Source organism: Moschus berezovskii, chromosome 27 (genome assembly GCF_049115385.1).
Source record: "Moschus berezovskii isolate FMDL1 chromosome 27, NW_MosBer_1.0, whole genome shotgun sequence".
In the NCBI taxonomy this organism is placed as follows: Eukaryota; Metazoa; Chordata; class Mammalia; order Artiodactyla; family Moschidae; genus Moschus; species Moschus berezovskii.
Window position 1 is genome coordinate 39,456,657 of NC_142486.1, and position 24,967 is coordinate 39,481,623.

The 24,967-nt window shown below is 50.1% G+C and overlaps 1 protein-coding gene across 4 annotated transcripts; it reads right to left on the minus strand.

The window, feature by feature from the left end:
* Positions 1-700: 700 nt before the first annotated feature.
* NAA60 (N-alpha-acetyltransferase 60, NatF catalytic subunit) lies at positions 701-24,967 on the minus strand. 4 transcript variants are annotated; one of them, XM_055409336.2, is made up of 6 exons: positions 24,832-24,967; positions 5,803-5,918; positions 4,054-4,183; positions 2,950-3,046; positions 1,983-2,217; positions 701-1,005 (listed from the first exon to the last, which is right to left on the minus strand). In XM_055409336.2, exons 2-6 carry the CDS (start codon positions 5,910-5,912, stop codon positions 849-851), a joined length of 729 nt encoding a protein of 242 aa, XP_055265311.1. In that variant the 5' UTR covers positions 5,913-5,918; positions 24,832-24,967; the 3' UTR covers positions 701-848. The 4 variants fall into 4 exon arrangements, with proteins under 4 accessions (XP_055265311.1, XP_055265314.1, XP_055265312.1 ...); XM_055409339.2 differs by having other exon boundaries at positions 24,842-24,864; XM_055409337.2 differs by lacking the exon at positions 24,832-24,967 and adding an exon at positions 24,781-24,802.

Sequence of the window (24,967 nt, forward strand, 5' to 3'; positions counted from 1 at the left end):
CCAGAGTCCCTTCCAGGGACCACCAGCTCCCCTCAGTCCCTTGGTCCCAGCACAAACCATGGCACCAACAGGGGTGCCAGCCCAGGGGGCCAAGCAGCCCTGCCATATGGGCTCGGCCCCCTTACAACCTGCTCCGGGTCGTGTCCACACATAAGTTCACCTGGTGTCCCCATGGCTCTCAGAAGTGGCCGTGTCCGGGCAGAGTGCTCAGCCAGGTGCTGAGAGAGTGAGCAGGCACTGCCACTGCTGTCAAGGCCATGTGTACACCCAGGGAAGCACGGCCGGGGACAGGGTGGCACCACAGTCCCGGGAGGGAGAAGCTGAGCACCCAGGGCCCGCGGGCAAGAGACTTGCTCTTTCGCTAACTTTTCAACTATGGAACCATGTAAGTATGTCACTTTTTTAAAAAGGGAGTTTAGGATGTGAAAAGACGATGCTCTGGCCAGGGTTCAAGGACTCCGCTTTTCCTCCAAAAGTTTCCGAGAGGTGATCAGGGACCCCCCTGGCCCTGGGCTCTGTCGCCCATGACCTGTGTGGCAGATGCCCACCTGGTGCCACTTGTTCTCACTGCTGACAGCGTGGGGCCCCCCACTTCCCTGACTGTCACCCCCTAGGCTCTGCTCCACTTCCCACACCCCCTGCTCCAGGTACCTGGGGAGACAGGGCATGCCCCACACGTTGCTCTGCTCCCGAACCCGCGTAGCACCGGCCTGCAGCTGGGGCGGGCTGACGCGCCCGGCAGGTGGCCGCCAGTTCCTCTGCAGAGGACAGCCGCAGTCAGATGGCCAGGAAGGCGGTGTCCGCCAGCTGCCAGGGGGTGGGGCCCGGCGGAGGCTGCCTGGCTGGTGTCACATGGTCCGGCTGTACTCGATGCTGCCCTTGGCGGAGATGCTTGACCATGGCAGGAAGCTGCAGAGCAGGCTCTGGGCCTGGCGGTAGATCCTGTGTGGGATGGAACAGGGGCTCAGGTTCGCTAGCGCGGAGCCCAGGTGCTGGATGTAGTCCGTACAGCTCCGTTAAGGAAGATTCCACCGGGCCTGCCCGCCTGCCCTGGGCCACTCGGTCAGCATGGTGACCCGCAGGGGCTGCCTGCACACAACACACCGCTCCTGTGGGTGGCCCTCTGCAGGGCTGGGAGCCCCATTAAATGGGGGGGGTGTTCTGCTGTGCAAAGAAACAGGACCTTGTGGGAGCAGCCCCACACACTCACACCCCAGACTGAGGCCAGACGCGACTGGGTGCGGTGGGGGGGGATCTGGCGGAGCAAGAGCTCCTGTTGCCCCTATGCAGGGTCTCTACAAGGAGGGTCCGCAGTCCTGACCCTGTGGATGCCCACAGAGAGGCGCGCCTCCCCCCTCCCCGCCCCCGCTTCACGTGAGCCAGGCCTGCAGGCTTTCCTGTTTATTTCCCTGTGAAATGTATAAAACCTGGACTCATTCGTTTAACTTCTGTCTCTCACATACAGTATTTTGGGGGCCGCTCCCTGTGACTGTCAGGAAGTCTCCTGGCCTCCATCGCATCTGTCAAGGGCCAGAGAGAATTGGCCCTTGAAGAGGAAGGTTGAAGAGGAGGGTGGAGGGCAGGGAAAGCCAGCTGGGTCACACACCCAATACTGAAGGTTTGACTCCAGAGTTCAAAATCAACAACTCTTTTCGCCTCCCGCGCTTGTTTTCTCCCGTCAGCACTAGAGTAGAGGTTTCTGTCTGTCTCAGTCACTGCTGTATCCCCCTCGACCTCGAATAGGAGGCTCTCAGTAGATACTTGGCGCATGGATCATGGGCCAGGCTGCCGTCCAGGGAGCACCCACTTTCCCAGCGTCCACACCCAGACCATCATACCCTGTGTCAAGATGTGGTCAGAGCTGCCCACATCACTTGGGTCCCATGAACTTGGCCTCAGGGATGCCACATGAAGGAAACCGTGCCATCAGTCGGTGCACGGACCCCACTAGGAAGCCTCCACCCCCGAGAGAGAAAGGATATAGGATGGTCCAGGGGGGGTGGCCGCCGTTGATGTAGAGGACGTAGGTGAAACCATCTTTGAGGACCCCGCGGATGGAGTAGTAGTAAGGGAGATAGTGGTGCTGCTTGAAGTCTCTGTTCTCGTAAAAGTTTATGGCTGTGTTGTTGGTGGTAAGGACGTGCAGGTAGATGGCTTTGCAGTGGTCCTGGGCAGTGGTGGATATGTGATCCTTTAGACTCTCAAGTAACAGGGACCCTGAGGGGTGAGAGGAAAGGGGTAGTGGGGGGAAGAGAGCGTGAGGCAAAGGCCAACCTCCCAGAGCCACCCACTGCCGGAGTCCCTAACACCCGACCCCCTGGTGGGGCTTGTTGGCCGAGGCTCGGATGTCCAGGACGAGGACGTGAGCCGGCCACAGTCCCTCCCAGGGGCTGGACCTACAGCAAAACTCACTGCCCTTTTAGCCCAGGAAAACGTGAAGCAGATGGGCCTGGGTTACAAGGGCAGACCCTGACGCTCGCTGGCCGCGTGCCCGTGTGGGATGGGAGTTTGGAGCTGTGCAGGCAGTAGGGCCCCCAAGGGTGGCGGGCATCTGATAAACCATGGTTGGGACTGTGCCTTCAATTACACTTCCTACTCTTAGTCAGGAAAACCTTAGGGCCGGACGTGAGCTGGGGGTGCGGCGAGAGGCACAGTAAGAGGGGCCCATTCTCTAATGAGGATGCCCAGGAGGGGTTATTCATCTGATCTCACCAGGTCTGGGAAGGAGGCCACAGCAGAAAGACCCAGCAAAACGCGGAAAGAAGACGGGCTGAAGACAGAGAGTAGGTGGGGCCGGCAGACTTGTTGGGGGCAGGGAACGAAGGAAGGGTGCAGGTCTGGCCCTGACAGAGGGCCGAGGGACACAGCAAGAGAGAGACTGAGCAGTTCTTATGAGAGAGTCGGCAGGGAGCAGGGCTGAGCTGGGGGGACTTACGGCCCCCCCCTTACCTATCCCGTGCTTCCTGAACTCCTTCACCACTCCCAGGCTGAGGATGTAAGCGACCTGTGTGTCCACAGAGAAGCTGGAGGCCAGAATATCTCCGTCCTAGAGAGAAAGTCAGAGACGGCTGGGTCAGCAGTGGAGGCCCCGGTCCCACTGCAGGACACGCACAGCTCCTGGGCCGACTTCCGGGACACGTGCCTGGGGGGACACCGGGGCAGGAGAACCTAGGACAAGGGACAATGGAGAACCACCCCACCCTCATGGAAGTGACAGGCTGTGGGCCCTTCTGTGAGAAACTGCTGCTAACACAGCACACGCAAAGTTGCTTCTTTTGGGGCGGGTGGTAGACCAGGTGGGAGGGTTAGCGAAGCCGGACCAGAGCAGTCACGGTGGGAAGAAGAGCCACTCCGGGGGCCCTCAGTCCACGTCAATCCACGTGCCAGGAGACAAGGCAGCCCCACGGGGCGCGGGTGCTGTAACTGAAGGATCCCACACGGTCCCAAGGGGTCCTGGAGTACAGGGGGAGGCAGGCGGGGGCGGCTAAGCAACATGACACCCCACGCGGCCTCTTGGTTCCAGAGATGGACCACCGCCTGGGAGAGTCGCGCCTCTGACCAGGACCAGGTTCTCACGTTCTTCTGCCTCACAAAGAACCAGGAGGCTCTGCCGTGTGTGTGGCTTTTGCTCCCTCACTGGAAAGGGCACTTGTGATTCGGCCTGTGTCCCATCCCATGCTCGCTAAGTGGCTCCCAGGTGCTGGACAGGGGTGGCCCGGCCCGTTCTCACCCCAGCCTCCACCCCACAGTTAACCTGGACGCAGGTGGACATGCCAGTGGCCTCAGGGAGGAACCCTCCTTCCAGCTCTTGTGACTCGAGGCCACAGGAAGCCCGGGTACCGCTCACCTTCCTCCCTACTTCACGACAATGGTCACTGTGAAGCCCACGGTCAGGTAGTGCAACTTAATGTATGTATGACTGTATCACAAACACACAGAATGAAACCAACCACCTACGACTCTCACACGCTGTCCAGGCTCCCGAGAGGACGGGGCACAGAGTAGGCAGCGTCCAGAGGTGTCAGCCCCTGAGGCATCGCTGCAGACACTCACCTCCTTGTGTATCTTGGTCCGATTCTTAATTTCAGCTACAATCATCCCCACGATGTCACCCCTGTAGGTCGCGGCGAGGGAAAAGAACTTCTTGTTGGAGGTGATATCACGATACCATGAGTCTGGGTACCTGAGGAGGAGACAAACGCAGGTGGACCGGCCGAAGGTCAGGTCCAACCACCGCTGGGCTTCAGACAATGGGACCACGGGGGACCCTTGGCTGCTCCGTCCACCACTCAGGTCTGCCCATCACCCAGTCTCCACCAAAGTGCATCACCCTCAGAGTTGCAACTTCTGATAGCCGTTATCTGTCCAGACGGGACCGTTCACTGCTGAGTGGCCTTTGAGTTTTGGGCACACAAGGGCAAGGTGTGTCCAGAGCTGCTGGGGCTGCTCAACAAGAGCCCCGAGGGCAGCAGGGAACAGAGCAGCAAGGCAGTGGTGAAAAGGCAGAGTCAGCTGCAACCCAGGAGACTTGGACAGGTGGGAGTGAGGGGTGGTTTCCTGATGGGCTAGGTTAGCCCAGGATTCCTTTCTTGGGACCAAGAGCAGAGGAGGGTCTCGGACCCCACCAGAGACCAAGGGAAGTGCTCTGCTCGGGTCTGCTCTGTAGAGGCCACTGCCCCCCCGCCCCTGCCAGGAAGTTCCACAGAAGCTGAGCATCACCCAGCCTCCTCTCCTGTCCCTGTCAGTCTCACCTTCTGACCAGCAGTGTCAAGCTGGCACAGCAGCCAGGAGTGAGCTGCTACCACACAGCCCAAAGGGACTACAGTTCTGTCCACTGTCTTTAGAACCTGAGGCCTCCTGGGCCCAGCCATCTCCAAGGAGGCAGGAAGGCCGGGCTCCTCAGAGGTACAGAGACTCCAGCCGGTGAGGCTCCACCTGCCTCAGGTCACCCTCAGCAGGGTCTACTCCACAGACTTGCTGGATTCCTGTTCAGCGGTGGAACTGCTGGGCTGAGGTTCACTTTCTATGAAGCCACTGCTAGCCCACAGCACACTCCCATCAGGGAAGTAAGGGGTGGGCGACCGGCTTCAACAGGTCTGAGGCTGAGACTCACAGAGATGTGACGTTGGCAGGATCTTGTTTATTTTCAATTTTTAAGAGTTTGTACTATTTTTCCTCACTATAAATACTCTACGAGCATAGGAAAATGAAGGCAACAGAAACAAGCAAAACCAGACAAAACCTGTAGTTGGTAATTATCCACCCAAAGAACTACCAAAAACATTTGCTACATGGCACATTTCCTCCTAAGCTTTTATCTTGTAGATGTTTTCAAATAAAAGAGGGATCGTGGTATACTCTGGCTTCTAGTCTGCTTTTTTCACCTCCTATCTCACACACACAAAAACATACAAACCTCAAGGACAGATTTCTTTGTCCCTGGCTGGATAATATTGTACTTCTGCATGTACATTCCCTGATGTAGGAAACCAATTCCTTTCTGTTAGGACACTTATGTTGCTTCTCGACTTTCCGAATGTCATAAGCAGCACTGCATGAAGCGTCTTTGTAACTGAAGATTCTTGGCAAGGCCCTTTCCGATCTCTTTGTACAAGAACACGGTGAGGTGCAGAGAGACCAGGGGCGCCAGGGAGCAGGGCCTGGGGCCCCGACACGTGAGAGGGCTCTCAGTCACCAACGCACCAACACAGTGATCCCCCAGCTTCGGCACTCCACGCGCAGGCCCCGGCCACCCCCGGCCACCCCCGGCCCAATCCCCAGCTGCAGGCCCACTGGACTTACTCGATGGGGAACCAGTCGCCGCACAGGTGCTTCACGGTGTCTATGTCATCGTGGCAGAGGAGGCGCAGGCTGACCTCGCTGAGCGCGCTGGACGGCACCGCCTCTGTCATTCACACCTGTAGGGGAAGGGGCGTCAGGGGGGCGGCCCACCCCCCGGAACCACCTCCTCAGGCAATCTGCAAGGCTGGCGGGATGGGGAGGCTCACAGTGGCCCCACGGGTGGAGGGCCTCTCCCCTCATGAGTGTTCCCGCACCAGTCATCACAGACACCCCACCCTGCAGAGAAGACCTGGGAGGATGGGGATACCCAGAGGCCCCTTCCCTGCTCACCCGGGACGCTCCTGAGCCCATGGAGGGCAGCCGGCCTCTGGTCTCTATTCTCTCCCCTCTCAGCCCTACTGAGCTGCACACTGAGTGCCCACACCCACCCCGCTTCCCCTCACCCGCTGTTCCTCCACTGGGAGGGCACACGGCCCCGCCTCTCTGCCTGGGTCAGTGGCATCTTATGACCCAGAGCTCAACGGCCCCAGGCCTGGGCTGGGGGCCCCCAGGGACCTGGTGGATTTAGAGTGGCACTTACAGGGTGGGCTGTTTCTCCTCCCCCATCCAGGAGATTAAGATTCATGTACAGAGAAAGACTTCGAAAGACTTCGAGACATGCCGGAAGTTCAAGTCAGGGGCCACAAATTGCAACGACTAAATCAGGAAGCTATGCTCAATCCAGACAGGAGGGCCAAGCGTGGGCTCTGACGAAGCACCTACACCCCGAGGACCGAGCAGTCGCCAAGGAAAAGCCGAGCCCCGCACCCCCTGAGATCCTGCAGCCACAGGACCCCAGGGATGGAGGCCAGCCTGCCAGTGCCGCCAGTAAAATATACAAAGCCCTCAGGGCCCCTGCCTAACGTGCTGGGTCTGAAGCAGATCAAGCCTCCAGGCCACCCGGTACACAGTCACCATGACATCTGACACACACAGAATGGGTGGCATTCTACATGACAGCTGCCTGGTCTCTTCAAACACTCAGTGTCATTAAAAAAACAGAAGCAGACTGAAAGAGACAAGGAGACCTACAACCAAACATGATGTGCAAACTCCTTCCGGGAAACACAAGAAGTCAAACAACATTTGGGAGAAACTGAAATATGGGCTGGACGCCAGATGATGAATTTACTATGAAATGATTATGAACCTGTTACTGTCTCAGACGTGGAAGGTGGAGTGCTCCTGTGGACGGTCTTAGAGATGCTCTGCTGAAATACTTCAGAGCGAGGCATCATCAGGTTTAAAACTAAATAACTCAAAATCTTTTCAACTGCTTAGGAAGCAAATGCAACAAAATGCTGTTAGCAGTTGCATCTAGCAGCAGGTTTATATAAAACAGGAACCAACTGTTTACACATTCCATTCTGCTATGTATTTGAAATTTTCCTTAACAAAAGTTGGGGTTGGGGTGGGGGAAATGACGGTTCTGTGCGGGAGCACCGCAACGGCCCAGGAAATTCCAGAGGCCAAAGGGTGCCCAAGGCCAGAGCCCTCCTGCTGCCGGAAACGCCATGACCTCCTCTTCCCTGGAAGACCAGCTCCAGGAGGCTGGTCTGGGGTTTGACGAGCACAGGCCAGCCTGAGAAACGGGGTGACAAGAGTGCCTGCCCTCACACCCTTGGCAGAGCTCCAGGTGTCTCACTGGCTGTGCCCACCAGGTTCTCGACCAAGAGCTGGGGTGCTCTGAGCTCCACAGGAGGAGCTCTAGGACAGGAGGCGTTGGCTCACCCTCCGCAGTCTCTCCCCGGAGTTGGCAGGACAAGTGCCAGCGACCGACAACCCCAGCTGCAGAGCCAGGGACTCAGGTACCCCGTGCAGCCACAGGCAGACTCAGGGTACCTGGGGAGCTGGTACCACCAGGAGCACCAGGAAGCAAGGCTTTGACCTGTGGTACCCGCACCAGGGGGCTGACTACAAAGAGGCTGGGGTGGGCACTTCCCGAGGGGACGGAAACGTTTTGTATCTTGACGGTGGTGGCTCCACACACAAATGTATATACACGTGTATTAAACTCATTGGGTATATTCTGTTGTATGTATATTAAACTTCAATAAAGTTGGTTTTAAAACATTTTAAAGGTTGAGGAGTGATAGCAAAGGGAGAGACTGATAATAAATGAGCAACCTGCCCGTCCTGGGATTTACACATTTTCACCCTAGTGTCCTTGTGACAATGCTCTTGACCAAAGGGGCAGGATTTCCCTGTTCAGCGTTCACGAAGAACACTGGCCTCTAGGACACACAGCTATTTGTGGATTCTCACATCCCTATTAAAAGTACTTGGATGTTTTCAAAGGCCGTTCTTTAGATGCCTTGATTTAAAAATAGAGACACGTCACATCTAACTAAGGGGAAATGTAGTATATTATAGTGCCTGATCTGCCCAAGCCCAACTGACAGGAGTGGAGGAGGGAGAATCCGGCACCCACGTGCCAGAGAGAAAGGGATGCTCGAGGAGGGGGAACGGAGGGCAGCACTGGTCCGCCATTGGGGGAGGCCGGGAGACTGACATCTGACACCTGTGGGGACTCCGCTTGTCCACCTGGAACCTTCAGCCCACTACTGACCTCCTGTTGCTACGTGCTGCCCTATGGGCTTAAGGGACAAGGACTCTGAAGACTCATGGAGGACAGAGGCGGCGGGTGAACCAGAGCAGAACCCCCGAGTCAGCCCATTGTCCCGAGCCCCGGGGGGCTGGAGCCGCAGGCACACAGGCCACCTTTCGGTGCGTTTCCCTACAAAGACACAGACACACAGATCCTACGATAGCAGGGACGCACTGTGCAGGCGAAGACACAGTTCAGGCCTGCAGCAAGAGTTCTCCCCGGGCTTGCTGGGTCTGCCTCCTGCCCTTGGCCTTCGGGGGTGGGTGAGTGGAGCATTTCTAGAAGGGACAGAAATTGGATTCTCCAAGACGATGAAGGGCCAGCCCGCTCACCTCTCCAACTGTCCTTTCTCCTTCCCTAAACCTCGTCCCCGTGGGCTGTCTGCAAGAGTCATCTTCCTTCTGGGCTGAAATGACCTCTTGGGTCCCTGTGTTGACGCCATGCGGTAGCTGGGGGTGATGCCTGATCACCTGGGCGTGCACTCCCAGATCCCACTTCCCGAGGGACTGCGCGTGCCCAACAAGAGGACAGAGTGAACTCCAACATCCCAGGCATATCCTCCATCCCACCCTCCAGCTGCCAAGTGCTGGGGACTCGGAACCTGGGGACTCAGGATGGGATTGCTCTAGTTTCAGGAGGGGTTTCCTGGCACCATCACAATGCCCATGGGGCAGAGCACCGTCCTGGCCTGTCCCTGCACTCAGGGCCCCTTCACAAACAAAGCACAGGAAAGATCAGTGCATTCTCGTCCACAGCACAGAGTTAAAGGCCACCAGGGCCCTCCAATGTGAAATTCTGCAGGCACCAGGCTTACTGGCTCAACAAACCCAACAACAGATTCCAAGCTCTTGCCTTCAGGATGGATGGCGCAAAAAAGGAAAAATAAGCCAGTGATGGACACACGGCACTACCCTGCTCATCAGTTAAATGGGCTGAAGGGCTCAGAGCAGGGAGTGAGGGAAACCATGAACACTCAATTCAGCTCAGCTCCTTTGTTCAAGTGAGCAGCCATCTGGGGGTGGGGGGGTGGGAACTGTCTCTATAGCAGCCTGGGAGCCTTTCAAAGCCTGAGAGTAGGAGGAGAAATATGAATAATTTACAGGAGACAAGACACAAACACCCACAACTGCGGGTTCAAAGCACCTCCCTCTTACAGTCCACCACACGACGCCCCAAGGGGAGCCCACAGGCTCCGCACACACAATTGAAGACACATCTCTTTACCCGCGAACTGTTAACAGTGGGGGATTCCATTTGTGTGATATTCTAAAACTGGCTAAAGAAACTGACAGTAAGAGCAATGAGAATGCAGCTGGGGGGCACAGGATGACTGGCGGGGCCGGCGACAGTGTTCCCATGTCCATCAGGGTCACCAACCGTGTTCACCTGCACACTTCAGATCTGCCGGCTGGGCAGCGTGTGAACCATCCCTCGACTTAAAAACAAGACAACAACCAGTGGTCCAGAGCAGCCCCGGGGCCAGCTGGTGCTTCCCTCTGGGCCAGAGGTTCTATGACCACCACCCCCATCGCAAACAGAATCCATTCATTTATCAAAGTTGTACTGAAAACCCAGGCCCCGCGCTAGACACTGTGGTAGCAGTTAAGAGCTGAGACGGACATCTCTGATCACTGGCGGGGCTGGAGGGGGCGGGGAAGGTGTGTTTTCTTGCTCTTTTACCTAAATACTCTCAGAAACGCTTCCTTTGCTTGAGGAATTCCGAGGCAAACAGCACATCAGTGAACACAAAGAATGTCATCCAGCAGGCTGGGCAGGGAGGGGTTAACACACCTGTGGGGCAGGGTTAGGGGGGAGGAACGCGCCCCTCCCAAGGCCTCAGGAGAAGGCAGGAGATCCCTTTGAGATCACTCAAGGTGTTTTCCTTGACTATTTGATCCACCTCCTTGAATCAAGAGTTCCAGGAGAGAAACAGAGTCCTGAACCATCCTGTGTGCGTCAGCTCATGCCCTCCCCGGCAAAACCAACAGGGATCACTGGCTCACAGTATTTCTCACAGCAGTGGAGTCCAAGGGAAAGGCAAGGCTTCGAGGCCACACACATCCGGGTGCACATGCACTGTCCGGCTCCCCTGCCACGTGTGGGCCCTGGGTCCCGGCAGGGCTGTGAAGCGGGGACCGGAGTCCTCACAGGACGTGTGCCTGCCAGACGGGTAGAAGTAAGCCCTCTGCAAACGGTGGCCATGACTGCCAGGTGCCAAGTTCTCTTCCAGGGACTAGTGAACGTGTGGGACCCACACTTTAAACTCGGACCGTCACCAGATTCTTGAGGATGAGAAGAAGAGAGATGAGCACCCTCAGCACTGCCCGGGTCTGGGGCTGAAATGGACACTGCTGGAAAAAGCACAGCCATGGCGGTCTCGGGTTCAGAAACCCTGCCTGCCTCTCACCACCGCCCCTTCAGCAAACCAGCCCCCGCCCCCCCCCTCCCCCCCCCCCCCCCCCCCCCCCCGCCACAAGCCCTTTCCAGAACTTCTGTGCTTTTTCCACCTGATTCTGCTGGGCTTTGTTGTTTTACATTTGACTTTTTAATCTCTGAGTCCCTGGGCTTGTATTTAAGATCCTTCAAAATCCAGCAGATATTAAATGTGAAAGTGGATCAAACTCGGTATAAATTAATACTTGACCATGTAGTTAACTTTTATAACAAAAATTATTTTTAAAAAGAAATTCAACCTCCTCTCAGCATTTGCCTGTGGAATTAAGGCAGACGTCTGTTTTACATCACTCACTTCTGCCTCATTTGAGGTTTTTTTTTTAAACAATGAGCTTGTTTTTATTATCAGAAAAAAAAAAAGACTTCCAGGTGGTATGTGAAAATTCTGAACACATTTTTTTATGTTACAATAATGTGTTTTTAATTGTAACAACTTGGGAATTTTATAATGTCTCTTCAAATTATAAGTAGAATGGTTATTCATTTTGCCCCAAAATAGACTCTCAGTGCCAAAGTTTAAGTCCCATACCCTTGGAATAGCACGGTATTTATGCACTGATGCCAGAAATAAACATTATAAACACAGACCCACACTTGTAATGAAGCAAAGAGGAGGCAGTTGTGGGTAAGAAAAATATTTTAGAGTTCCTGTGCAATCATTACAAAGAAAATTCAGTGGCCATATAAAAATCAATTTTAAAAATATTTAAAGGCTTCAGGACAACCATCTAAAAAACACAAAAAAGGCTTAAAAAACAACATCCCCCATTTGTTAAATGTTGTTTAAAACTTTGTTTGTGGTAAAATAGGAATCAACACGCAATATGAAGCAAAAACTCAAAAGCCCCCTCCTCACTTTGTCCTCAGTAAAATGAAGGTTAATAGATTCTTGAACTTCCTACTAGAAAGCAAACTTTTTAAATAGGAGAGGGCTTACTAGGTATGTGGCCCGAGGGGGCTTCTGAGGTGCAGGTCTCACTCGTACATAATAGCGTGACCAAATGTCAAGCAGAGTACTTTTCTGTATGTTTCTGAACATTTCCACAAAAAAGTTAAACACAGGAGGTCAGAAGAGAAGCAATACTGTAATTTGAAGCTAAGAGTAGAAACAGCAGCAAATATCTGGCTAGCAAGACCTTCTGAATAGTTTACAACTAGAGTCACAAGGAAGCATCTAAAAAGAAATAAATTGTTAGTAAGGAGCAAACAACTAAGTGATACGGGAACTATGGAAATATTGTTGCAGTAACACTGTCCAGATAAAAATCATTTCAGCAGCTAAGGGACAATTACCCAGAGATGATTTGATAAAAATAATTGCTTTCTTCTCAGTTATTTTTAAGATGGGCTCAAATTTCACTACTTTTCTGCCCAAATACTTTGCTGCCCTATTTAAGGGATGCAGGAAACAAAATAGAGGAACACAATTTACTGTGTAATAACAACAAGAAACAGAACTGGAAGAATTTATTTCAATGTGGTCTGTTTTCTCTGGTCTTCCTGTGGAAGCAAGCGGACAAACATTTGTTCTGAATCCTTTTCCCCAATCAGTTCCTCTGCTTCTTTACAAATGCAAATCTTTTTTAATTTGGCTATGTGGCATATGGGATCTTAGTTCCCGGACCAGGGATCGAACCCACGCCCCCTGCATTGGAAGCTTGGAATCTTAACCCCAGGACCGTCAAGAAAGTCCCTACAACTGTGAATATTATTAGAATGTTTATCTCTGGCATCAGTGCACAAGAGCTGGGTTATTTCCCGGGTATGGACCTTAAACGTTGACACTGAGAGGGTCTATTAACTGGAAGAGGCATTTTAAGGTCTCTACATGGTCACACTCATAGGTGGCTCTCATCATCGATATTCCAAATGTTGGCCCTGCCTGAGTAGGAAGTCAGCCTCAGTGAGGAGATGGGAGTATGAGAGGCCCTCAGGATGGGACTAGGGACTGACTGGCCCTCATGTGAAGTAACACCCTGGCCATCCAGGCTCCGCTTGTGGGCACCTCGAGGTGACCGTCACATGTCAGCCAGCCTCTGCAGAGCAACACTCAATGGAGTACTGGTTCAAGTGCTGACACAGACCCCAAACCAGTATGTGCAGAAGCCCTGGCTCCCTGTTCAGATGTCCTCCCATCACTCCAGAGGCACCGAGGAAACACTTCAGCTTCAGAGCAGAGTGTCAACCCTACTATGCATGTGCTTACTGGGTTTTCAAACACACAGGTCTCTCTTTAACTTCTCTTTAATCAGCACTGGGCTTCAGGGAACCCTGAACTGGCCTGCCAGCCAGCCTCAATCAGAAGTCACGCTAAAATCATCATATTTCGGAAAGCAGGTCTGATCCCAGAATTATCAAAGACACTTAGAAACATTTGTTGAATGAAATTCAACCTTCGAACTTGGCCAGAAAGAGACCCAGGAGTTCCAGCATCACTTTGCAGATCAGTGTTTTACTCGAAAGCGCTGCTCTTGGATGGAAGCAGGATGCAGGATCTAGATCCCAATCTTCATTTCTGCAAACGAGGAACTGAGGTGGGAGAGCTAGGAGGACTCTGTGAGTTTCTTCCAGAAAGAGAAGTCAGGGGAGGAGGTGGTGGAGGCGAAGATGTGGAGAGAGAGGAACCTCCATTTAAGAGAAGACTTGGCAGCTGACAAGCAGCCAGCTTTCCGTTCAGGTAGGAGAGCTGTCAGCAGCGAGCAGAGACCTCGGGGCATTTTGGCAGAGATCCGCACTGCCCCAAACTCGGAGCTCTGAATACCTGTGGCTGCTGCCAGGTAAGGATGGTGAGTCCACCTGGTCTAAACACATCTCAGCTGCTAGAAGACAAACTGCTGCTAGCCAGTCCACTGAGGCTGGGACAGTCTGCGGGGCAGAGCACCAGGAGAGCAATGACGGCCCCACCCTTCTTTCTAGTGTCTTCAGGTCTCAAATCTCCTAACATCCAGGAATTTTCTTCCAACACAGGCAGAGGCCAAGTTGCCAAGCAACATCAACAGGTCATATCTGAAGCCTGAGAGTGGGTGCGGTTAAAATAAACATGGTGATAAAATCACTGTAAGCTGACAGTGCGGAGAGGCTAAAGGTAAGACACACACACAGACCTTTTAAAGTAGTGTGTGTATTTTTTATTTTGGCCTGTGAACACCACACCATGCACTGACTCTGTTACTTACAGGTTTTAACCATCTTCATAGAAATCCAGCACTTCTGGAAACAGTGAGATGGAACTTCAGCAACCTGTGGCCCAAAGGAGGAACCCAGGCACAAAGGGCCAATGTGCACTTTAATTCTGACACACAAACTCCAACAACAGGGGAGAGGAAAACCTATGGCATGCCCAGTCGTGACCACTTGTTAAAAGACAGGGACTTCTATGCTTAAAGCAATCCAGGGATTTTTGCAAGAAGAGAGGATTTGTTTTGCTCCAGCCCCCTTTTAATTCAGTGCTTTCTGAGACTCCCCTTCTCCCTGCCTCACAAGCCAGTACTGTTGGCCAAAGGACTTCTAACACTCACCTGTACATACAAAGTGCTTCACAGAATGTGGTATTTCTACCGCTGACCTGCAGTCATACTGACTTTCCCAGTTAAGTCAGTTAAGCGTTGCTGCTGCTGCTGCTGCTTCTAAGTCACTTCAGTCGTGTCCGACTCTGTGTGATCCCATAGACAGAAGCCCACCAGGATCCCCCATCCCTGGGATTCTCCAGGCAAGAACACTGGAGTGGGTTGCCATTTCCTTCTCCAATGCATGAAAGTGGAAAGTGAAAGTGAAGTCGCTCAGTCGTGTCCGACTCCCAGCGACCCCACGGACTGCAGCCTACCAGGCTCCTCCATCCATGGGATTTTCCAGGCAAGAGTACTGGAGTGGCTTGCCATTGCCTTCTCCGCAGTTAAGCGTTAACATTAAGTTTTCTGCCTTCTGTGCTCCAGAAAAATATCTGCACCCAGCAAAGTTCTCTTCAGCTCTGACTCTGATTACAACCATTCCAGGGACCAAAGGGCTGTAGGGCTGTTATCCTTTACCTTCAAGAGAAACGGAACAAAATAGTATGGCTGAAGGACTGGGCAGAGTTAAAGCAGACCAAGGAAGCAGCCAATGGCCACGTTTATGGCAGAGTAACTCCTCCTCTCATCCCCAGACCCTGGGGTCCATCACTCCCTGAGCATACAGATATCCGTTGTTAGTGGTCCAGGGAAGGCGCTCAGTCTCCCCGAAAATCTTACCGGGGGAACAAACCACAGAGACTACAGATTCCAATCTCTGTTCCGTGGGAAGTGCCCAATCGACGGAGCAGAGGTCAGAGGTGGTGCAAGGGTCTGCATGGCCAACCTTTAAACTACCCCAAAACGTAAGGAATTGAGCTGTCTTAACAAAAATGTACAGCTTCACGAGTAAGAAGTGGAGACGACCGAGAAAGAGTCCCAGGATTTCAAGAGTTCAAGGTAGGGCAAAAAAAGTCGCCAAATAACTACAACCCATGCAACAAGTACCAAAGCAGCGGTGGGGCCCGGCGAGGCGGCAAATCGCTGAACTGTGAAAGGACGGGCCCGGCACCCCCCCCGAGGCCCGGCGGGCAGCAAGGGGCAGGCTGCCCTCTGCTTCCAAATCTCCCCGCCAGCTCGTCCCGAGGCCTGGCACGGAGGCAGCCCAAGCAAAAGGATCGGGATCGTACCCCTGGGGCGCCCCGAGCCTGGGGCCTCGGCCCCCTCCTCGCCCCGAGAAACGGAGCTCTGTGATCGCCCCGAAACCCCGCGGAGATGTCTGGGCGCCCGCTGGCGGGGGCCGAGCCCCGGCCTCCCTCGAACCGACGGGCCGTCTCATGCCCCGCCTGGGCCGCCTCGGGCCCCCTGCACCCCGGCAGGACCCCGCGACTGCGCTGCTGCCCCAGGCCGGAACTGCTCCCCTGCCTCCTTTGACGCCCGCCTTTGGCCAGGCCTGGCGCTCCGCCGCAGGCCCGAGCCCCGGGATGCCTCACCTCGGGCGGGAGCCGACGACAGCAGACGGCGTTCTAGGGCTCAATGCATCCTTGGTTCGCAGGGAGCCAGGAAGTGGGGCCGCGCGGAGCCCGCAACCAGTTATGTAACCGGCAGGGGCCGCAGCCGGGACGGAGGCGGCGGCCCGAGGCACTTCCGCCTGCCGCGCCGGCCCGGCGGCACAGGCGGAAGCCCATTGGCCAGCGGCGTCCACGTGGGGCGGCACCCAGCGACGCCGACGCCGCCATCTTAAGAGCTGGCGGGCCTCGCGCGAAGCCGGACACCCGGGAAAGTTGTACACAAGAGAAGCTGTGACGTCGGCGGTGGAGCAGTGGACGGTCCTCCAGGGGGCGCGTCTGCTAGAGGCTCTGAGAGCCGGCAGAGGGGCTGGACAGGTCGGGCCGACCCTCGGGGCCCGAGCCCAGCGGTCGTGGACGCTGGGGGCGCGGTCCGGTCGGTAGCCGGCGGGCTTGGGTTCTTGGGCTGAGCGCTGAGGCTCGCAGCCCTCCACTTCCCGGCCAGCGGTCCTCTCGTGTGGTTTGGGGCTGGAGCTTTTCCATCCGCAGCGTCTGACGGGGCTTCCAGCTAGGGAAGCGTGATCGGGTAACCAACGGTGGCTGGAAGGCAGCACCACCCGGCTCAGCGCCGGACGTCCGCGGCAGCCGGAGTCCAGTGTCTGCCGTGTAAAGTGGGCAGGGAGCGGGGGGCACAGGGGCAGGGGTGTCAGTTGCCCTCAAGTTGAAGGAGGGTCTCCTCATCGGTCCCCACCCCATTTGGCACCAGGAACCGGTTTTTATGTTAGACAGTTGTTCCACGTACCAGGGATGGGGGGATGGTTTTGGGGTGATTCAAGCATATTTTTACTTTATTGCTATTATTATTACATCAGCTTTACTTGACATCATCAAGCATTAGATCCTGCAGATTGGGGACCCCTGGTCTACATCACAAAACCTAACTCTAACTTTGTTACTAAGGGACTTGTGTTGAGCAAAATCTGATGTTAACTTTAAAGGAGATATATATCCTTTGCCTTCAAATACCTTTCACTGGTAATATAGCCAAAGGATGGAATAAGAAGGCTAAAATGATCAACCCTCAAAGGACCTAATTCACACCCAAGCAAATAGACATTATGACAGATTAAAACAGTCTAAAATCACACTATCTTATTAAATGCATATTCTTTAACATTTTGACAATGAAAAAGGAACCTAAAGAGATTAGTAGAAGTCTGAAAGGTAAGGGGTGTAAATAGATCAAGAGTAGTGTAACAAGGGGATATGTAACAACCCAGAAAGTCTATTGTCTACACAATAAGATGTTAGTGGCTGGTGGAATCTTGCTTTGTGTAAAGCAGCTTATATAATATTTATATTTTCTTTTTGTAACAGTTTCTAAGTTCCTATTTTAAAAGCTGAAAAATTATGGACAAAATGAAAATATAATACAATTTACAACTCTGTAGAGTTAAAACTACAGCAAACATGCTGTTGTAAGCAAAGATGCTGTGGTAAATGTGTTTTGGTCCATTCAGGGCATTTCAAGCATTCTATATATTTAGTGTGTCACTATTAACTTATAATCAAACTCGTAAAAGAACTTTAGTGTATCTATTAACTTATAATCAAACTTGTTAAAAAAACTTTAATATAAAGTTTAAAATAACTATAAACTTTAATATAATAAAACTTGTAAAAAAAAAAAGAAAACTTTAGGATAGAACAATCAAGATTGAGGAGGGTATAAAATGCATACTTGGAAGTCCTACACATTTTCTAGAGATGGGCTGCAAATTTAGCTGCAGTCTTTCCAAAAATTCACTTTGAAGTGGGAACTGATTGCAAGATCCAGCAAGTCAGGGTGTCAGAGTAATTGTCCCCTAGTATCCAGTCTTCCTCCTCCTCCTCCTTTTCTTTTTTCCTAATGTAGACCATTTTTTTAAAGTCTTTACTGAACTTGTTACAATATTGCTTGTTTTGGTTTTTTTTTTTTTTTTACTATTTGGGTTTTTGGCTGGGAGGCCTGTGGGATCTTAGCTCCTCAGTTCAGTTCAGTTGCTCAGTCGTGTCTGACTCTCCGCGACCCCATGAATCAGAGCACGCCAGGCCTCCCTGTCCATCACCAACTCCCGGAGTTCACTCAAACTCATGTCCACAGAGTCGGTGATGCCATCCAGCCATCTCATTCTCCGTCGTCCCCTTCTCCTCCCGCCCCCAACCTTTCCCAGCATCAGAATCTTTTCCAGTGAGTCAACTCGTTGCATGAGGTGGCCAAAGCATTGCAGTTGCAGCTTTAGCTCCTCCACCAGGGACTAAACCTTTACCTTCTGCATTGGAGGGCGAAGTTTAACTACTGCACTGCTAGGGAAGTCCGTCCTCTCCTTTCTTTTTTAAAAACAACTGCTTAATCACATCCTCATGTAGTAGTAGAACAGTAGCCCCTTTAGCAGGCAAAGAGCTAACAAGTTAAGCTTGTACTTCTTAGCCTCCTTTGCAGCAAGATGAAACCACATGCCAAAGTTTTTACCAGTGAGCAACAGTGGAAGTGATGTGAGCAACTTAGGTTCTCAAGCATGTCCTTAAGAGGAAATTGTTTAAATATTAATAACTGGTGATGCTAGGTGAAAAGTACATAGGCGTTTACTGCGTTATTCTTTCAAATATTCAGAGGTTTGAAATTTTTAAATTAAAAAGATGAGATTTTAAAAAAGAAAAATTGCTAGTTTAGGACTTTCTTGGTGGTCCAATGGTTAAGAATCCACCTGCCAATGCAGGGGACATGGGTTTGATCCCTGCTCAGGGAAGATCCCACATGCCGCAGGGTAACTAAGCCCACGTGCTGCAACTACTGAAGCCCGAGCACCCTAGAACCCATCCTCCACAACAAGAGAAGCCACCGCAATGAGAAGCCCCACTCCCCACAACTAGAGGAAGCCTGTGTGCAGCAACGAAGACCCAGCACAGCTAAAAATAAATAAATATTTTTTTAAAGGAAAATTGCTTATTTTCCTCATCCTTTCTCTTGCCTTCCATCAGGTTCCTATCAACAGAATGTGGAGACAGTGGTAAGCCCTTTCAGTTACACAGGAGAGGCAAACCCTGCCGAAGTTCTTGCTACTCAAAGTGCTGTCTTGTGGTCCAGCAGTATTAGCATCACCTGGGCGTACTTAAAATGCAGGCTCAGACCTTAAGAGACCACAGGCAGGAAGGGGCATCCCCTGACCACAGGAACTGGCTCAGGGAAATCTGATTGGCACTGAGCTCAACATGGATTGGTCCTCTTAAGTCTCTGCCTTCCTGGTTTCTTTTTCTCTGTTTTTGGTATGTTTTGAGATATTTCTTCCACGTGATCTAAGAGACCACTGGCTTTATGATGATCATTCTCTCCTTCAATTTAGTTACTGAATGTAAATTTAAAAACAAAATGTGCTTTTCAGTTCCAGATTCATTTAAAGCCATGATGCACTGGGACTTCCCTAGTGGTCCAGTGGTTACGACTCTGCCTCCAAAAATAAAGACAAAAAATGAAGAAGAATCTGCCTTCCAATGCAGGGGATGAGGCTTCAGTCCCTAATCGGGGAACTAAGATCCCACATGCTGTGGGGTAACTAAGCTCGAGAGCAGCAACTACTGAGTCCACACACTCTAGAGCCCAAGCTCCACAGCAAGAGAAGCTCCCTCGCACCCCAACTAGAGAAGTCCTGCTCAATGCCCATGCACAAGCCAAAATAAATAAATGAATAAACAAATAAAACTATGATGCATCCTCCTGGATCACAACCTTCCTGACACCAAGGAAAACAATTGGGTTTCCAAAACCAGACTTTCCAGGTAGACCTCAAAAACATTTTTTCAGGATCCCAGAAACACATCATGAACAAGCCACTTCATGGCAAGTTCTACAGACAGCTTGTTGACCAGCATCTGCTTTGCCTGAGAGGACAATGGACTACCCTTGGAGCACTCCCAGGAGAGGAGAAAGGCTCCAGGAGACTGGCTTGAGGTGAAGCGGATTGCTCTGACTCATGGTTCTGATGGGTTTATTAACATTTGCATGGATCATACAGAAATCCACTGCATTTCTTCACACCAACAATGAAAGGGAGAGCAAAATAAAAAATCCCTTTTGAAACTGCCCCCCCCAAAAATATTTAGGAATAAATCTAAGGAAGTAAAAGGCTTAGATGTTGAGAACTATAAAATAATGATAAAGGAAATTGAAGATTATTCAAATAAACGGAAAGAGATCCCACGCTCTTGGATTAGAAGAATTAATGTTAAAATGCTCAGGCTACTCAAAGCAATCTATGGATTTAATGCAATCCCTATTGTTTAATTAACTGTGATATTTTTCATAAAATTAGAAAAAGTATTCCTAAAATTTATATGGAATCATAAAAGACCCACAATTACCAAAGCAACCCTGGGGGAAAAGAACAAAGCTGGAGACATAATCCTCCCAGCAACAGTAATCAAAACAGTGTAGTATTTGCACAAAAACAGACACATGGATCAATGGAACAGAACAGAAAGCTCGGAAATAAACTATGGTCAGTTAATCTTCAACACAGAGGCAAGAATATACAACGGAGAAAAAACAGTCTCGTCAGCAAGTGGTGTTGGGAAAGTTGGACAGCAGCGTATATATCAATGAAGTTAGAACACACCTTTACACTATACACAAAGATAAACTCAAAATGGCTTAAAGTCTTAAATATAAGACACAAAACTCCTAGACGAGATCATAAGCAAAACATTCCCTGACATACATCGTAGCAATATTTTCTTAGGTCAGTCTCCCAAGGCAATAGAAATAGAAGCAAAAATTAAAAATGGGACCTAATCAAGCGTACACGTTTTTGCACAGCAAAGGAAACCATAAACAAAATGAAAAGACAACTAGGAGGAAATATTTTTAAATCATGTGACTGACAAGGGCTTAATTTAAAAAAATTTACAAACAGGGACTTCCCTGGTGGCCCAGTGACTGAGACTCCATGTTCCCAATGCAGGGGGCACAGGTTCCATCCCTGGTCAGGGAACTAGATCCTGCATGCCACAACTGAAGACCCCACATGCCACAACTAAGTCCCAGCACAGCCTAAATTAAAAAAAAAAATTTAAATATACAAACAGCTCATACAACTCAACAACAACAAAAACAACCCAATCAAATGGGGGAGAAGATCTAAACAGACATTTTTCCAAAGAAGACATACAGATGGCCAATAGGCACATGAAAAGATGCTCAACTCTGCTAATTATTAGAGAAAGGCAAATCAAAACTACAAGGTACAATCTTACACAGGTCAGAATGACCCTCATTAAAAAATCTACAAATAAAAAGCCAGCAATTGCACTTCTAGGCATGTATCAAGAGAAAACCTTACTTCGACAAGATACATGCACCCAAATGTTCATTGTAGCACTATTTATAATTGTCAGGACATGAAAGCAACCTAAATGTTCATCAACAAAGGAATGGATAAAACTTCCCTAGTTGTCCACTGGTTAAGAATTGGCCTGCCAATGCAGGGGACATGGGTTTGATCCCTGGTCTGGGAAGATTCCACATTCCATGGAGCAACTAAGCCCATGTGCCACAACTACTGAGCCTGCGAGCTGCAACTCGTGTGCCTGTGCTGCAACCACAGAAGCCCAGGCAACTGGAGCCTGTGCTCTGCAACAAGAGAAGCCACTGCAATGAGAATCTCATGCTCTGTGACGAAGAGTAGACCCTGATCACTGCAACTAGAGAAAGCCTGCGCATAGGCAATGAAGACCCAGCACAACCAAAAGTAAATAAAAATAAAATTTAAAAACCAGAGAAATGGATAAAGAAGATGTGTACCATATATACATTGGAATATTATTCAGCCATAAAATGGAATGAAATTGGGTCATCTGTAGAGATGTGACTGGACCTAGAGATTGTAAGTAAGTCAGAAAGAGACAAACAGCATATATTAATGTATATATAGAGAACCTAGAAAAATGGTACAGATAATCTTATTTGCAAAACAGAAATAGAGGCACAGATGTAGAAAATAAATGTATGGACACCAAGGGGGATGGGAGGTAGGATGAACTGGGAGACTGGGATTGCCATATATACACTATTGATACTGTGTATAAAATACGTAACTAATGAGAACAGTGTATAGCTCAGGGAATTCTATTCAGTGCTCTGTGGGTGACCTACATGGAAAAGAAAGCCAAAAAAGAGAGGATATATGTATGTATGTATAGCTGATTCATTTTGCTGTGCAGTAGAAACCACACAACATTGTAAAGCAACTATACTCTGATAATAATTAATTTAAAAAGAAAAGATACATGCAGCTCAATGTTCACTGCAGCACTGTTTACAATAGCCAAGACAGGAAGCAACCTAAATGTCCATCGACAGACCAACAAGGACCTACTGTATAGCACAGGAAACTCTACTCAGTATTTTGTAATAGCCTATATGCGTAAAGAACCTGAAAAAGATTCAAAATATGTATAACTCAACCACTGTGATGTATACCTGAAATTAACACAACATTGTAAATCAACTACACAATTTGAAGTCTTGTTAACTGTCGTTGTTCAGTCGCTAAGTCGTGTCCAGATCTTTGGACTGCAGCACATCAGGCTTCCCTGTCCTTCACCCTGGAATTTGCTCAGATTCATGTCCACTGAGTCAGTGATGCTATCTAACCACATCATCCTCTGCTTCCCCCTTCTCCTTTTGCCTTCAATCTTTCCAAGCATCAGGGTCTTCTCAAGTGAGCCAGCTGTTCACCTCAAGCAAATAACAAATGTTGGAGAGCGTGTGTAGAAAAGCAGAACCTCCTACAGTGTTGGTAGGAATGTAAATTATGCAGCCATTATGGAGAACAATATGGAGGCTCCTTAGAAAACTAAAAATAGAGTTGTCATACGATCCAGCAATCCTAGTCTTGGGCATATATTACCAAAGGAGAAAGGGAGTGGTGGAGGAATAAATTAAGAGTCTGGGATTAGCAAATACAAACTACTATATATAAAATAAATAAACAACAAGGTCCTACTGTATACCATTGGGAAATATATTCAATATTCTGTAATAAACCACAATGAAAAGAGAAAAATCCATAAAATAGATCTACATGGGCAAACAATCTCTCTACGGAATTTCTGGTGATCCAGTGACTGGGACTTGGTGATTTCTCTGGGTTCAATCCTTGGTCTGGGAACTAGAATTCCGCAAGCTGGGTGGCATGGCCAAAATACAACTACCACCACCACAACAAAAAACCAACAAAGAAGCCCCCACAACTCTCTGGATACATGTAAGTGTAAAGAAGCAAAGAGTTTATCACATTTGTATTGTAAAATAAGTGAAGGGGGAAAATTTGCATGGATCAAAGACAGTACAACCAGGAATCAAGTAAATTGCTTCCAAAAAAAAAAATTCCTTTGGCTGTAAAATGATGCAAGTGTATACTTGTATGACAAAGGATGATACTGATTTCTGCAATTAAAACTGAGACAGAGTCACTTAGCCTGGACTAACAGGGTCTGGACAGTATATTGGGAGGATCTGATTCTCCATTTTTCTGTCAGTGTACCCTGAGACTGGGCTTACCCATCAGACTCACAGAAGAGTGAGGTTTAAACCAAATTCTGGCTTACTTTTTGATAGTTAAGAGTCACTGGAATGCTCCTACTCCTGCTCCTGACACCTCTTCTCTTAGTGTTCCTGGGAAACTAGATCGATAACCAGAAACTTGGTAAGCAGGTTATAAGAGGAAGGGAAACAGTCTTTTTTCAAAATAAAATATTTATTTAACCTGGGGCCCCTGCTTTGGGAGTGTGGAGTCTTAACCACTGGACCACCAGGGAAGTCCCTCAATACATTTTTAATTATGATAGCATTTTATGCACAACTTGGTATCACATTTTTAAACTCAATTGGAAACATTTCCTCATGTTATCAAAAACGTCTACATAACATCTTAATTGGCTGCAATGTTTCCTCCTGCAAAAGAGGAAAAATACTTAAAATTAGGTCATTTCCAATTTTTCTCTACTGTAATTCTTCAATGAACATCTTCATGTCTTCCCATCCATTTCCATTCATCTTTTTACATTTTCAATATATCTCCATGGCACTTACTGCCAGCTGTCTCCAATATCTGCTTCCTCCCTCTCTGTCAACTGTAATATAACTTGTGCTTTTTAGCTGGGTGTGGGCTGCCAGAGTACTACTAGCTTCCTTGCCTCCTTTGAGCTATGTGTGGTTATGTGACCTCCTGACTAAGATCTAGAGACTGGAATATGAACAAAAGAGATAGGTGCATCCTCCCAAGAAAATATATTGAGATGTACTCAGAATTTTCTATGAAGATAATATCATCCATGTTTTTGCAAACACTTTTGTAAACTGAAAACTTCTTTGAAACTGCCCTCTGAAGAGAGATATTCTGAGCTTTTTTCACCTGGGGAAGGCAAAGCTATATTGATATACAAGCCAAAAGGTCACAAGCAATTAGTGCAGAGCTGCGGAAGGAGCTCAAATTTCTAATACCAAACCCCTACACCACTGCACCCAGTGCCAGTAAAGAGGATATATGTGGTAATGCGGCAGAGCGATTGTGAAGTATTAGGTGGCCTACAATGTCCCTCGAAGCAATCGGATGGCTCTACTGCCGCTTGAGGCCCGTTGTGGCTCTGAGCTCAATCTGGGTCGGGGGGGCTGCATCTCCCGGGCACAATGCCCCTAGAATACTTCGGACATATCAGCAATCCCGCCTACGCCGACCTGAACTCTGCCCACGCAGATGATACCCCATTTACATTCCACCGCCTCGCAGTCCACCCAAGACACAGGTCAAGACTAGAACCCGTACTCCTGGCCACTCAGAGACCTCACCCCAGCTCGACCGAAGTTTAGGACCCATGGGACAATGCCGGCCGAACCCACATTTCAGTACCGATACTCTTCGGGTACCGGATTCTCCTCATCTGCTTGCTCTCCTTCTTCCTTGAAACATTACGCCCCTCCCTCCGTGGTCACGCTAACGTTCCACTTCCTCAGGTCGGCGGGTAGGGAGCTCACA

Coding starts and splice junctions, on each gene's coding strand:
- NAA60 (XM_055409336.2), bottom strand. CDS start 5,912: ATGACAGAGGCGGTGCCGTCCAGCGCGCTCAGCGAGGTCAGCCTGCGC. Junction 4,184..5,802: donor GGCGACTGGTTCCCCATCGA/GTAAGTCCAGTG, acceptor TCTCCTCCTCAG/GTACCCAGACTCATGGTATC. Junction 2,218..2,949: donor GTTCAGGAAGCACGGGATAG/GTAAGGGGGGGG, acceptor CTCACCCCTCAG/GGTCCCTGTTACTTGAGAGT.